The sequence below is a fragment of the Microtus pennsylvanicus genome, chromosome 12 (assembly GCF_037038515.1).
Source record: "Microtus pennsylvanicus isolate mMicPen1 chromosome 12, mMicPen1.hap1, whole genome shotgun sequence".
Lineage (NCBI taxonomy): Eukaryota > Metazoa > Chordata > Mammalia > Rodentia > Cricetidae > Microtus > Microtus pennsylvanicus.
Genome location: NC_134590.1, coordinates 81,045,235 through 81,062,079, shown reverse-complemented (window position 1 = coordinate 81,062,079; position 16,845 = coordinate 81,045,235). Strand labels below are relative to the sequence as shown.

General features: G+C 41.3%; 1 protein-coding gene across 3 annotated transcripts in view; it reads right to left on the bottom strand.

Annotated features, from left to right (window-relative positions):
* The window catches only part of Wdpcp (WD repeat containing planar cell polarity effector), a 312,131-nt gene that overhangs the window by 64,577 nt on the left and 230,709 nt on the right, over nt 1–16,845 (bottom strand). For all 3 annotated transcript variants that reach the window (XM_075944447.1, XM_075944448.1, XM_075944449.1), the window contains one exon: nt 14,279–14,381. In XM_075944447.1, the coding sequence (XP_075800562.1) occupies nt 14,279–14,381 (103 nt within the window). The remainder of the gene's footprint in view (nt 1–14,278; nt 14,382–16,845) is intronic.

Below are 16,845 nucleotides of genomic sequence, written 5' to 3'. Positions count from 1 at the left end.
GAGATGGAGAGGGACATTTTATACTCATAACAGTTTCATCAGGATGAAGTCTCAATCCTGAATATATATGCCCCTAATATAAAAGCACCCATGTACGTAAAAGAAACATTACTAAAACTCAAGGCTGCCATCAAACCGCACACACTAATAGTAGGAGACATCAACACTCCTCTCTCACCAATGGACAGGTCTATCAGACAGAAACCTAACAGAGAAATAAGAGAATTAATGGAGGTAATGAATCAAATGGACATAACAGACATCTATAGAAAATTCCACCCAAATAAGAAAGAATATACCTTCTTCTCTGCAGCTCATGGAACCTTCTCGAAAATTGACCATATACTTGGTAACAAAGCAAACTTCCACAGTTACAAAAAATATTCGTAACCTCCTGTGTCTTATCAGATCACCATGGATTAAAGTTAGAATTCAACAACAATGCTACCCCCAGAAAGCCTACAAACTCATGGAAACTGAACAGTCAACTACTGAACCACACATGGATCAAGGGAGAAATAAAGAAAGAAATTAAAGTCTTCCTTGAATTCAATGAAAATAAAGAAACAACCTACTCAAACTTATGGGACACTATGAAAGCAGTCCTAAGAGGAAAGTTCATAGCACTAAGTGCCCACTTAAAGTAAACAGAAAAAGCACACATTGGAGACTTAAGAGCCCACCTGAAAGCTCTAGAAAAAAAAAGAAGCAGACTCACCTAGGAGGAGTAGAAGACTGGAAATAATCAAACCGAGGGTGGAAATCAACAAAACAGAAACACAGAAAACAATCCAAAGAATCAATTAAACAAAAAGCTGGTGCCTGGAGAAAATCAACAAAATTGATAAACCCCTATCCAAACTAATCAAACAGCAGAGAGAGAATATGCAAATTAATAGGATCAGAAATGAAAACGGGGACATAACCACAGACACAGAGGAAATTCAGAGAATCGTTAGATCTTACTACAAAAGCCTGTATGCCACAAAACTGGAAAATGTAAAAGAAATGGACACTTTTTTAGATAAATACCATATACCAAAGTTAAACCAGGACCAGGTGAACAATCTAAATAGACCTGTTAGTCGCGAAGAATTAGAAGCTGTTATCAAAAACCTCCCTACCAAAAAAAGCCCAGGACCAGATGGTTTCAATGCGGAATTCTACCAGAACTTCCAAGAAGAGCTAATACCTATACTCTTTAATGTATTTCACAATATAGAATCGGAAGAGTCATTGCCAAATTCCTTTTATGAAGCTACAGTTACTCTGATACCAAAACCACACAAAGACTCAACCAAGAAAGAGAATTACAGGCCAATCTCACTCATGAACATCCATGCGAAAATCCTCAATAAAATACTGGCAAATCGTGTCCAAGAACACATTAGAAAAATTATCCATTATGATCAAGTAGGCTTCATCCCAGAGATGAAGGGCTGGTTCAACATACGAAAATCTATCAATGTAATCCATCATATAAATAAACTGAAAGAAAAAAAACTATATGATCATTTCATTAGATGCTGAAAAAGCATTTGACAAAATTCAACATCCCTTTATGATAAAAGTCTTGGAGAGATTAGGGATACAAGGGTCATACCTAAATATAGTAAAAGCTATATACAGCAAGCCGACAGCAAACATTAAACTAAATGGAGAGAAACTCAAAGCCATCCCACTAAACTCAGGAACACGACAAGGCTGTCCACTCTCGCCATACCTCTTCAATATAGTGCTTGAAGTTCTAGCAATAGCAATAAGACAACATAAGGGGATCAAGGGGATTCAAATTGGAAAGGAAGAAGTTAAACTTTCATTATTTGCAGATGATATAATAGTGTACATAAGCGACCCCCAAAATTCCACCAAAGAACTTTTACAGCTGATAAACTGATGGAGGAAGGTCATTGGCTAATAAAGGAACTGCCTTGGCCCATTTCATTGGTTAGAAGATAGGTGGGAGGAGTAGACAGAACAAAACGCTGGGAGGAAGAGGAAGTGAGCTCAGACTCGACAGCTCTCCTCTCCGGAGCAAACGCCTCAGAGAGAGATGCCATGCTCCCGGCTCCTGGACAGAGGCACGCGATGAAGCAAGCCGCCAGGTCAGACATGCTGACCGGTGCTCACAGATGATTAGAAATGGGCTAAATTAATATGTGAGAATTAGCCTACAAGAGGCTAGATAGAAATGGGCCAAAGCGGTGTTTAAAAGAATACAGTGTCTGTGTAATTATTTCGGGGCATAAGCTAGCCGAGCAGGCGACTGGGGTGTTGGGGACGCAGCCCCGCCGCCGCTGCATACTACTACAATAAACAGCTTTAGTAATGTGTCAGGATACAAGATCAACTCCAAAAAATCAGTCGCCCTTTTATACACAAAGGATATGGAAGCAGAGAGGGAAATCAGAGAAGCTTCACCTTTCACGATAGCCACAAACAGCATAAAATATCTTGGGGTAACTCTAACCAAGGAAGTGAAAGATCTATTGGACAAGAACTTTAAGTCTTTGAAGAAAGAAATTGAGGAGGACACCAGAAAATGGAAGGACCTCCCTTGCTCTTGGATTGGGAGGATCAACATAGTAAAAATGGCAATTCTACCAAAGGCAATTTGTAGATTCAATGCAATCCCCATCAAGGTCCCATCAAAATTCTTCACAGATCTTGAGAGGACAATAATCAACTTTATATGGAAAAACAAAAAAACCTAGGATGGCCAAAACAATCCTATACAATAAAGGATCTTCTGGAGGCATTACCATCCCTGACTTCAAACTCTATTACAGAGCTATAGTAATGAAAACAGTGTGGTACTGGCATAAAAACAGAGACCAATGGAATCGTATAGAAGACCCGGATTTTAACCCACAAACCTATGAACACTTCATTTTCGATAAAGGAGCTAAAAGTATACAATGGAAGAAAGAAAGCATTTTCAACAAATGGTGCTGGCACAACTGGATGTCAACTTGTAGAAGAATGAAAATAGACCCATATCTATCACCATGCACAAAACTCAAGTCCAAATGGATTAAAGACCTCAATATCAGTCCGAACACACTGAACCTGATAGAAGAGAAAGTGGGAAGTACCCTACATCAGATGGGCACAGGCGATCGCTTCCTAGGTATAACCCCAGCAGCACAGACATTAAGGGCAACATTGAATAAATGGGACCTACTAAAACTGAGAAGCTTCTGTAAAGCAAAGGTCACTGTCACTAAGACAAAAAGGCAACCTACTGACTGGGAGAAGATCTTCACCAACCCCACAACAGACAAAGGTCTGATCTCCAAAATATATAGAGAACTCAAGAAACTAAACTTTAAAATGCTAATTAACCCAACTAAAAAATGGGGCACTGAACTGAACAGAGAATTCTCAACAGAAGAAGTTCAAATGGCCAAAAGACACTTAAGGTCATGCTCAACCTCCTTAGCAATCAGGGAAATGCAAATCAAAACAACTTTGAGGTATCATCTTACTCCTGTCAGAATGGCTAAAATCAAAAACATAGCGGACAATGAGGACTACTGAGAACTCAAGAACAATGGCAATGGGTTTTTGATCCTACTGCATGTACTGGCTTTAGGGAGCCTAGGCAGTTTGGATGCTCACCTTACTAAACCTGGATGGAGGTGGGCGGTCCTTGGACTTCCCACAGGTCAGGGAACCCTGATTGCTCTTCGAGCTGATGAGGGAGGGGGACTTAAACAGGGGAGGGGGAGGGAAATGGGAGGCGGTGGCGGGGAGGAGGCAGAAATCCCTAATAAATAAATAAAATTAAAAAAAAAAACACCAATGATAGCCTTTGCTGGAGAGGCTGTGGAGGAAGGGGTACCCTCATCCATTGCTGGTGGGAATGCAATCTTGTGCAACCACTTTGGAAATCAGTGTTTCGGTTTCTCAGGAAATTCGATATCAACCTTCCCCTAGACTCAGCAATACCACTCTTGGGAATATACCCAAGAGATGCCCCATCATATGACAAAAGCATTTGTTCAACTATGTTCATAGCAGTATTATTTGTAATATCCAGAACCTGGAAACAACCTAGATGCCCTTCAATGGAAGAATGGATGAAGAAAGTGTGGAATATTTACACATTAGAGTACTACGCTGTGGTAAAAAACAATGACTTCTCGAATTTTGCATGCAAATGGATGGAAATAGAAAACACTATCCTGAGTGAGGTAACCCAGACCCAAAAAGATGAACATGGGATGTACTCACTCATAATTGGTTTCTAGCCATAAATAAGGGTCACGGAGTCTACAATTGGTGAACCTAAAGAAGCTAAATAAGAAGGTGAACCCAAGGAAAAACATATAGTTATCCTCTTGGCTATGGGAAGTAGACAAAATTGCCGGGGAGAAAAAAGTGGGATCTTGGGGGTGGGGTGGGATGGGGTAAGGGGAGATGGGGAGAGAAAATGAGAAGGGGAGGATGGGGGAAACTTGGGGAAACAGGAGGATTGGGATAAAGGAAGGTTGGATAGGGGAGCACGGAACCACAATTCTTAGTTAAGGGAGCCACCTTAGGGTTGGCAAGAGACTTGAACCTAGAGTGGCTCCCAGGAACCCAAGGCGATGTCCCCAGTTAGTTCCTTGGGCAGCTGAGGAAAGGGAACCTGAAATGACCTATCCTATAGCAATACTGACGAATATCTTGCATATCACCATAGAACCTTCATCTGGTGATGGATGGAGATAGAGACAGAGACCCATACTGGAGCACTGGACTGAGCTCCCAAGGTCCCTATGAGGAGCAGAAGGAGGGAGAAGATGAGCAAGGAAGTCAGGACCACGAAGGGTGCACCCACCCACTGAGACAGTGGGGCTGATCTATTGGGAGCTCACCAAGGCCAGCTGGACTGTGACTGAAGAAGCATGGGATAAAACTGGACTCTCTGAACATGGCGAACAATGAGGGCTGATGAGAAGCCAAGGACAATGGCAAAAGGTTTTGATCCTACTTCATGTTCTGGCTTTGTGGGAGCCTAGCCAGTTTGGATGTTCACCTTCCTAGACTTGGATGGAGAGGGGAGGACCTTGGACTTTCCACAGGGCAGGGAACCCTGACTGCTCTTTGGACTGGAGAGGGAGGGGGAGAGGAGTGGGGAGAGGGGGAGGGAAATGGGAGGCTGGGAGGAGGCTGAAACTTTTTTTCCTTTTATCAATAAAAAAAAGAAAAAAAGTAATTATTATTGAAAACCTTCGAGCTGTGGTGGGGTGCACTAAGGAAGTGCACACAGGTGGGCTGTCTAGGAGTCTAGGGAGAGCCTGTTCCACACAGTATGAGTTCCAGGCTAGTTAGTGAGACACTATCACAGCAACAACATAAACCCTTTTAAAGGTATTGTTTTCAGGATTTCTTGATGTTCCTGACTGAGTCTTGGTGTTATGTTCTATCCATCACATCAAGTCATCTTACTTTGAATAAACAGAAGAAAGGTTATAAAAACTTGGCGTGCATATTGCCCATCATAAAAACATTTGCCAGCTATTTCTTCTGCTCAAATGAACTCATTTCAAATATCCAGATGGCCAACTTGAAAAAACTATAAATTTCATAAAACAATGAAACAAGCTTCTCTACATATCATTGCAGTAATATGCTTATGAATAAGTCTAATTTTGAAAAAGATAGGCGGTTTTAACAGACACAGTATTTCTCTTTCACACTGTATCGTGTCTTCTGCCTTTGAACATGAGTGCATGAGCACAAGTCTGTCTTCTTCCTTAGCAGCAGCTCACAGAGAAAGAACATGGCAACTCACTGCTACAAATAGTAAAGAATAAGAAAAAATAAAATTAGTAGAAAATTTACCCAGTATTTGAGGCATGCACTCACTAAGCAAAATCACCATGAAAATCTAAATAATCTAGACTAACTCTAAATACTTTCACTGGTGATTACAGAGGCAACTGAAGTAAAAAGCCATGATATTTAGACAACGTAGGAGAAATAATTTCTCTGACTGAAGAAAAGTAATGCATACACATACATACACCTCCATTAAAGTAGACTAGTTGACTAAGTGGCATTTAATCTTTTATATTATAAATATAGCTGTAAGTCCACTAAATTAACAAGTCAATCCCCTTCAATTTCAGGAATTGCTTCCCATTCACGAGTCTACAGAATAGGCCGCTTCTTAGTGTGATTTGTCCACATGCCACACAGTGGTTCTGAGGAGACTGAGCTGAAGCTCAGAGCCACCTTCCCGCAGTGTGCTGCTCACTTGTCAGAGGTGCCCAGATTTAGTACTGTTTAGCATATGTGGAAGCAAAGAGGACAAAGAACCTTTCTAACTCGTGTGTGTGTCAAAACAGAGTAGTAAACTGGTTAATGCTATGGCGGGAGGACATACAGGAACACCAGTGAACTTCTAACCAATGGCAGGGAGACTGAGTGCACAGCAAGCAATTAAATGCCCATGGTCTTCAACTCTGTGTCCTCTTCTTTACAGTGGAAACCAAGGCTTAACTCCAGTGGTTACCACACATGTAAAACTTGACTGTGACTATGCCTAGTGACTATGCCTTAACCGAGGAGGTATTTTCCAGGAAAACTGATTCCAGTATGGCAGCAATTCTCAACCTGTGGTCACAGCTGGAGGGTTAAAGGTGGAAAGAACGCCCTGCCCCGGACTTGACCCCAGGACAAGGTTTTGAAATCCCACCAATCCCTAAACTTGTCTCAGAGTCAGGTGCAGAATCCCACCAATCCCTGAGTTTGTTCCAGAATCAGGCATCAAAGCCACACCAATCCCAAGCCACCCTGGAAAGCTTCATCTTCCCCACAAGATACCCCCTGTACTCTGTTCACTTTGCCGCTGTGGCTCACTCTAGAGGAGCCACCCTGCTGGATGTTCCCTTCCCAGTAAATCACTTGAGTGAGGCTTGTGCGGTGTGGCACTTTCGACAGAAAGCCCAGCTGTAACAACTTTCACCTGAGCCACAGAGGAGCAACACTGTCAAACCTTTGCTGGGAAAACTGTTCCCTAACGGAGCAGAGCTGGTACACTCCGCTGGAGTGGAGCAGAGCCGTAAGCCACTGCACTTACAGAGCCTTTGTGTTAGTCCTTGGCTCCTGGCTGTCAGGATACCTTTCCATCTGAGCTGCAAGGTTTTCAGTGACCCCCTTGAGGATCATGTATCAGACATCCTGCATTTCAGTTTTTTCCATTACAATTCATACCAGTAGCAAAATTACTGTTATGAAGTAGCAACATAATAATTTTATGGTTGGGGGTCACCACAACACGAGGAACTGTATTAAAGGGTCACAGCATTAGGAAGGTTGAGAACCACGGCTTTAAACTCTTATCCTGATACAACTCCAGCTTTGGACTCAGCACGGTGTAGACAATATCTCCTCAGTAAAATATTAACGTCCTTTGCTTAGCAACTGCTTATTTAATGACGCCTATGCCTTTTAAATACAATAATTTAATATTTCAGAATTCAAAACCATACTAAAGAGTTGGGTATGCAGCTGAGTGGTAGAGCACTTGGCTAGTATATATGAGACCCACATTTAAGCCCAGTTCTGCAAAGAAAAGATAAAATAGTATTTAAATAATAACAATTTCTCCTGAAATATTTAAATAACTATTTCTCTTAGAAATGAATGCTTAATCTAGAGGAAAAGCAATACATAAGAATTGGTCTTATTTGAAATATCACATCCTGTGGTTGACATAACACACACACACACACACACAGGAGACAGAGGTCTGAAAAGCATGGTACTCTAGGGGTTTCACCGACAACTCTCCATCCCTCAGTGGTAATATAGCTTTGTAAAGAGCTCTGAAGCCAAGCAAAGCAGTGAAAGGGTTAGAATTATGTCTTCATACAAAAATTCCCAGAACAAACTCGGCATGTCATAAAGGAAGATGTGGGACACAGTTCACTTCCTGCTGCCTATGGATCAAGATATAGGACTCTCAGCTCCTTCTCCAGCTCCATGTCTGTCTGCATGCCACCATGAAGATAATGAACTAAACCCCAGAAACTGTAAGCCAGTTCCAATTAAATGTTTCCTTTATAAGAGTTTCTGTGGTCATGGTGTCTCCTCATAGCGGTAGAAACCCTAACTAAGGCAGAAGAGAAAGATGACGTAGAGTCGGAAGCAGGCTGGCAGGATGATATAGCCTGTCAAGCAGAGTGTGCAAACAGTTAGCCACAGCTGAAATTACTTACAGAATTAAAATTTTCTTTTGAAATGTAATTTTAGAATAAGACACTATTTTGAAATATTTGAAATTTTTCATACAAGTATGTATTGTGCATGAGCGCACCCCACCTCTATATGAGCACCCCACCTCTATATGAGTTCACCCACCTCTATATGAGCTTACCACCTCTATATGAACATACCCACGTCTATATGAGCTCACCACGTCTATATGAGCAACCCACCTCTATATGAGCACCCCACCTCTATATGAGCTCACCGCCTCTATATGAGCTCACCACCTCTATATGAACATACCCACCTCTATAAGCTCACCACCTCTATATGAGCTCACCACCTCTATATGAGCTCACCACCTCTATATGAACATACCCACCTCTATAAGCTCACCACCTCTATAAGCTCACCACCTCTATATGAGCTCACCACCTCCATATGAGCACCCCATCTGTATATGAACTCACCACCTCTATAGGAGCACACCAACCTCTATAGGAGCACCCCTACCTCTATATGAACATACCTTCCTCTAAAGAAGCATACCCACGTCTAAAGGAGCACACCCACGTCTAAAGGAGCACACCCACATCTAAAGGAGCACTCTACCTCTGTATTCTTCCTTTGTTCATCCTTCACTTCTGCTGTGTCCTTTGTTCCCTAAACAATTTCACTTCCACTTTCTTGTCAAATATATGTGCATATTTTATGTACTTAAATAAAATTTAGGGAACACATATGATATTTGTGTTCATGAGACTGGCTTAATTGGTTTAATTTGAAAATCTACAGTTGCATCCAATTTCCTGCAAATGATGCTACTTCATTCTTCAGGGTTGACAATTCCATTGCATATATACCACTTTGTCTATTCATTTATCTGGTGTCTATTCATTTATCTGGACACTGGTTGGTTCACAGCTTAGCTACTGTGAATGGTGCTGCAGTAAACACTGCTGTTCAAACACATCCATGATGTGCTAACTCAGAGTCCTTTAGGGAAATACCCAGGAATGACGTAGCTGGGTCATATAGTAGCTCTACATTTAGTTCTATTGAGAGAGTCTGAGAACGGCTGGCTCCGTTTGCATTCCTATCACCAGTGTGCAAGTTTTCCCTTTGGTCTATATCCTTGCCAGCATTTGTTATTTCTTTTCATAGTAATTGCCATTCTTACTAAGATGGAATCTCAATTTTGATTAGTGTTTCCTTGATGGCTAGAGTAAGGGTGAACATTTTTCCCTGTGTTTATTGGCCAGTTCTATTTCATCTTTTGAGAACTATCTGTTCACTTGATCAGCCCATTTATTTATTTGATTTCTTGATGTTTTAAGAACGAGATACTTTTGCTTTTATCGCTGTGGCACCAACTGGATGTACACCTTTACCACGACTCTAGAAAACCAAGCAGGCATCTTAGGACGAAGAGAACCTGCTAAAACCCAAGCTCAGAATGACTTCTCAGTGACGTGGGACTATACTGATAACATGCTCGTAAGAAGAAAGCAAGACGAGGACGCAGCCTAGTGGTGGTGAAGTAGCCTTAGGACCCAGTGGTGGGGCCTGACAGTTGGAGTGCAACTCAAGTTGTGGAGACAGAGCAAGTCACTTTCTCGCTCAAGTCACTGTGATGAGGGATCTTTTGCTCAATGATATCCTAGAAATATTCCAGAGAGAAGATCTCACCTAATAGCTAAGAGGATATTCCTAGAATCAACAATAGACCATAGTGCACATATAGCCTACATTAAGAATCAAAGAGTAAAATATAGATTTACCAAATAGTTTGTGCTGTGCTGAGACCGATGCCAATCTGACTTCTCAGGCACATACTGCAAATGACACAGTAATAGTCTCCCTTAAAGGAAAATCTTATAGGGTGCCCACACTTACTTCTCACCCAACACAAACAACTTACTCCATGTTTAATAAAGAGTGTGAAACCCTAACTAGGTAGGAATTGGTGAATAATAAAAAGAATTTGTAAACTTGTATTTTACAGGTGTCGCAGCTTATCACTCAAGAATTCTTCTTATGACAAACACACACCGTGCTTTAATTTGAAAGGCACTATTAATAGCTAACCATTACTAAACTTAATTCTTTGCCAGTCACTGTTCAAAGTATGAATTAACTAACCCAATCCCATGCCAATCTATAAGCTATAACTATATAGTTATATATATGATACAGATATGTATAACTATATAACTATAGCTATATAACCTGTAACTATAATCTAGTACCTATTGAGACTATGTTGTATACAGGAAGGCTAGGCACAGAGAAGGACAATTCCTTCCCCGTGGACTGGGTAGTAACCAGGTGAGCACCAAAGTCCAATGCAGCTGTCACCATGCTGCATTCTATAAACCCCACCAGTCATCCTCACAAATCTTCCCAGGTTTATTCTCGTATTTAGCACAAACTGACACATTAATTACTTAGATAATAGATTATTTCAGATTGAGAATACCTTAAATAACCACGTAGCACAAAAATGAGTAAATCCTCTATTTAGGTCAACAAAATTTACACTGTCTCAATTTACATTATGACTTTATTATAATAGAGCTATTGAATTTTGGCTTATAGGATTTGTGTTTTCCAAAATAATTTTAAATACAAAATATCATATGATGTGGGATGCACCTCTGTATGTTGTGAATATGTTTTATTACAACTGGTTAATAAAGAAGCTGCTTCGGCCTATAGCAGGGCAGAATATAGCTAGGCAGGAAATCCAAACAGAGATACAGGGAGAAAAAAGGTGGAATCGGGGAGAAGCCAGCAGCCACTGGAGGAGTAAGATGCCAGAGCATCACTGGTAAGCCATGGGGGGCACGTGGTGATACACAGATTATTAGAAATGGGTGAATTTATATGTAGAGCTAGTCAGTAAGAAGCCTGAGTCATTGGCCAAACAAGTCATTAATATTAAGCCTCCGAATGATTATTTTATAAGCAGCTGCAGGTACTGGTGGGCATAAGAGAAATTGGTCCAGCAGTAGTGAGTGAGACAGAAAAGTCTCCAGCTACAATCATCCTTTGATTTTATTTATTTTAGCTCTTCTTGTCATACTAATGAGCAATGTAAATTTACTATACAGTACCAAGAAATAAGAAATAGAAGAGACAAAATACTTTATACCTTACTGCTACTACTCGGTTCTTATTAAGGTTAATTTTATGTTTTATGGGCACAACCACATGGCTGTGTTAGATCACATGACTCTCTTTCTCCCTTACTTAAACTCTACAAAGTCAGACTCTGACTGTTTTGCCCTGGTTCTGTGAATTTGCCCCCTTCAGTATTACACTATAGTGGTATTTCATTTTAATAAATAAAGCTTGTCTGAAGATTAGAAAGTAAAACAGTCCCTCTGGTCAGCCTTACAGACCAGGCAGTGGTGACACACACCTTTAATCCCAGTAGCCACACTAGTTTGCCATGGAAACCAGGCAGTAGTGGTGCATGCCCTTAACCCTAGCCCTAGTGAGGAATATAGAATGGGAGGAGACAGCTCTCAGACACAGTCTCATTCTGAGATTCCTGGAGGCAGGATAGCCATTTTGGACTGAGGTCGAGGTAAGAGGCAGTGGCTGGCTGTTTTGCTTTTCTGACCTTCAGGCTGAACCCCAATATCTATCTCTGGGTTTTTATTAATCATGTTACATTACACAGCTTGAGGATTAGAACTGATGGAGGTGGGATTTAAGAGAAGCGGAGAAGTGGTGGCTTTGGGTGCAAACACCACAAAGCCAAAGCTTTATCTGAGCACTGGGGGAGACACTCACTATAGTACTTTCAAGCACTTCCAAAGTGGGAGTCATCTAGAACTGTGTTTAGGAATCGCAGACATGTGAAACCAAGCCTACGACAGTCCTGGGGTCTTTTCTGAAGTCTGTGGAATAGATGAACTAAGAGGAATAAAAAATTTGATATCCAATTTGATATCAATACTAGCACACTCAACAGCATTAGAATAGCTGGGTTTAGAAACAGAAAGTACATGAGGTGTATTTTTATTTTGTGATACTATATATAAAACTGTTCATCTTGTTACATTATAATGTTTAAATGGACTTTAAAGGTCAGTGCTGGCTTTTGGTCTATCTTTAAAATACAATAAACAGTGACATTAGCAGATATGAACCCTGAAATACCCTCAAAAGGAGAGAATTGTTTTATTATATGACATATCTGTGTATCAGCAAATGACTATGTAGCTTCTGTGTTGACTCAATAACAGCACTGATGGTAATGATACACCCATCTCTCTCCCCAGATTTCATGGGAACAGCAGTGCGGAGCAGTGAGATGGCACAGCAGGGGGAGGCGCCGGTGGCCAAACCTGACAACCTGAGTTCAAGCCCTGAGGTCCACACAGTGGAGAGAGAGCTGACTCCCACAAACTCTCTGTCCACACAGTGAAGAGGAGAGCTGACTCCCACAAACTCTTCTGTCCTCCACACAGTGAAGATGAGAGCTGACTCCCACAAACTCTTCTGTCCTTCCACACACAGTGAAGATGAGAGCTGACTCCCACAAACTCTCTGTCCTCCACACAGTGAAGATGAGAGCTGACTCCCACAAACTCTTCTGTCCTCCACACACAGTGAAGATGAGAGCTGACTCCCACAAACTCTCTGTCCTCCACACAGTGAAGAGGAGAGCTGACTCCCACAAACTCTTCTGTCCTCCACACAGTGAAGATGAGAGCTGACTCCCACAAACTCTTCTGTCCTCCACACACAGTGAAGATGAGAGCTGACTCCCACAAACTCTCTGTCCTCCACACAGTGAAGAGGAGAGCTGACTCCCACAAACTCTTCTGTCCTCCACACACAGTGAAGAGGAGAGCTGACTCCCACAAACTCTCTGTCCACACAGTGAAGAGGAGAGCTGACTCCCACAAACTCTCTGTCCACACAGTGAAGATGAGAGCTGACTCCCACAAACTCTCTGTCCACACAGTGAAGAGGAGAGCTGACTCCCACAAACTCTTCTGTCCTCCACACACAGTGAAGAGGAGAGCTGACTCCCACAAACTCTTCTGTCCACACAGTGAAGAGGAGAGCTGACTCCCACAAACTCTTCTGTCCTCCACACACAGTGAAGAGGAGAGCTGACTCCCACAAACTCTCTGTCCACACACAGAAGAGGAGAGCTGACTCCCACAAACTCTTCTGTCCACACACAGTGGAGAGGAGAGCTGACTCCCACAAACTCTTCTGTTCTCCACACACAGTGAAGAGGAGAGCTAACTCCCACAAACTCTTCTGTCCACACACAGTGGAGAGGAGAGCTGACTCCCACAAACTCTTCTGTCCTCCACACACAGTGAAGAGGAGAGCTGACTCCCACAAACTCTTCTGTCCACACAGTGAAGATGAGAGCTGACTCCCACAAACTCTTCTGTCCACACACAGTGGAGAGGAGAGCTGACTCCCACAAACTCTTCTGTCCACACAGTGAAGATGAGAGCTGACTCCCACAAACTCTTCTGTCCACACACAGTGGAGAGGAGAGCTGACTCCCACAAACTCTTCTGTCCTCCACACACAGTGAAGAGGAGAGCTGACTCCCACAAACTCTCTGTCCTCCACACATGTGTGCACACGCATACACCAATAATACTACTAAATATAAATAATAAAAAGTAATGTGTTTTTATATTCTGCTGGTTATTACTACTTACCAATTTCTTTTAAGATTGCAGCTTATTTACAAATATTCTATTTTTCAAAGTTTAATTATTCTTGTTTTTAAATATTCTGTAATTCAAATAAATTAATTATGACCTATAAACACAATAGAAATGACATTAAGAGTCCCTAGAACCAAAGAATATTTAAAAATATTTTATGTGTGTTATTTTACGTGCATGTGTGTCTGTGTGAGGGTGTCAGGTCCCCTAAAACTGGAGCTACAGATGGGTGTGAGCTGCCATTTGGTGTTGGGAATTGAACCCGGGTCCTCTGGAAGAGCAGCCAGTGCTCTTAGCTGCTGAACCACCTCATTTCTCCAGGCCCCAAACCAAAGCACTTTAGCAATGTGCAGAGTCCTTACCGACTGCAGAGGAGACTGGTGCGCCATCAATGTCACATGCTCTTCTCCTCGCCACTTCAGCCAGTGCCAGTTCACCCATATCCAGGGCAAGGTGATGGATATCCTTTGGAATAAAGAAGACAAAGGGTTGATTAAAAAGAAATCTCGATAAAGTTACAAAGTAGAGTCTGAGAGGAAGACACGTTCAGATAGGAAAATAGATATGGCCAATGAGCATTCGTTTTTCTGTTTTAAATTTGTCAGTATTCTTTACTAGCAGAGTCTAATTTCCTTAAAGAACACAGGGGTAACTATGTTAAGCCATAAAGCAAAAAGCATGTTTCTAATAATCAACAAGCAGTTTCATTAAAAATAAAAGCCTTAGCTGTGCCAGTGTGTGTATGTATATTTAAGGGTTTAGTGGCTAAGGCAGTCTGCACACACAGACACACATACACACACACACACGGTATGTGGTCAAGACTGGTCTCAATTTTTCAGTTTAAATGATCGTTTTCTTGTGCCTTTCAAATAGCTGGTCCTACCAGTTCATGTCATTGCACTGGTCTGAGAGAGCTTGACTGCATATTAACCTGAGTTCTGGACAAGGAATATTACACAGAACCTTATTTTTATAAGCCTAGGAAATATGTAATAATGTTAATACTATGATTTTTTAAACCCATGTTATAAATAATATAGATGAATTATAATTCCATTCTCAATTTTTGACTCTAGTAGAGAGACAGGTCATTACAGGACAATCGTTAATTATAGAAATCTTTTATATATTTTAATGGCAGTTATTTGTATACACTGGAGCTAAAGGAAAGAGTGATCTTTGATCTGAATGTTGGAAGGTTTGTGAGAATTATGTGAGGGGGAAGCAGCAGCATGTGCACCCTGTGCATATGTGTGCACACCCGTGTGTATGTGTGTGCACACCCGTGCGTATGTGTGCACACCCGTGCGTATGTGTGCACACCTGTGCGTATGTGTGCACACCTGTGCGTATGTGTGCACACCCGTGCATATGTGTGCACACCTGTGCATATGTGTGCAAAGCATGAAGCACTCTGTGAGGAGAGACAGGTCTGTTCTGTGGGAGAAGTGCTGGGTGCTCAGGGAAAGCAGTGGAAATTACTGAGTGAATTCCATAGTGTGCAGAATGGTCACTGGAATAAAAATTCTACTGCAATAAAAATGGATAGAAAGAATATAAACTGACAGTCTATGATGAATAAATATAAATGCCCTACAATTATGTAAAGATAATTCATATTATTCAAATAAATGTAAATCGAAAACGCTAATTTCTGATTTTTTGAATTATATGAATTTATAGGAAATAAAACACCATGCTTTGATATATGCACAATATGCAATGAATCATCACATCAGGGTGTTAACACATTGACTAAGTTTCTAAAAGTTAGCAATCGGCTGCAAGGCTTTGGCATGCAAGCATGTTCACTCAGAGCAGGGTTCCTGAAGACTGCCGAGGTCAGGGGTCAAAACTGTGTCTCACACAGCAGACCAGCTTGTGCTGGTACACTTCTCAACTTAAGAATGGCTTCTGAATTTTTAAATGGTTGAAAGTCTGTGCTCAACCACTGTCCATGAACTTTGAAGGGCTGTGGAATTACTTCTAGCTGCAGACTTGAAGATGTTTTAAACTAAAATTACAAGGAAAATTGCTTCTGTGAAACATACTGTGATAAAATCGTTCTGATGAGAACTGAAATTGTTTGAATTGCAAGTCATGTCAGGCCTGCACTGTCAAAAGATGTGTTTTTCAAAGTGATATCTTCATTCCTACACAAATTCCCAGAAATGTATTCTAATTTCAAACCAGAGCAATGTTTTTCAGGCCTGTATGTATGTGTAGAGAAAATTTCCATATTCCCAAATCCATTTGGTGTGCAATTAAGGAGCTTCTACTGGAAATGATTTGCAATGTAATGACTTGCTAAAGACATTCTAGCATTGCGGCTAATAGAATTCTAAAACTGACTTCCGATTTGTGAATGCACTCAATGAGGGCATGTCTCAAGGACGCATACTGGCATTGTCAGTACTGGTATACACACGTGGAAAGAGATTTGCAAAGGTTTGAAAATACAGAAAGTCTCATCACAGATCAGCACCAACAAATCAACCTTTATGAGAAATTTGGGAACACCACTGTCCTATCTCCCAGAAAGCCCCATTTTTCATATTTATAAACCTGGATTAAAAAACTTATACATAGTGTACATAATTTATGATATTTTAAATTTCACCACTAAAAGGTTTATGGAGCGTCTGGGGATAACGAAGGGAGTAGAGCACGTGCCACACATCTCAAGAAGAAAGGATACCCAGAAACCACTTAAGGTTCCCTTCAAGAAGCACACCTCATTACCAAAGCTGATGCCACCTTAGATAAAAATGGGACAAAGCATTCCAGCAAGTGGATCCAGGAAACAAGTAGGCATAGCTACTTCTGACTGGGAAAAGTAGGCTTGAAACCATGTAAGACAGAAGTGACAAAGTCACCTCAAAGGAACAGTCCATCACGAAGACATTCAATTTTAAACACACATGCA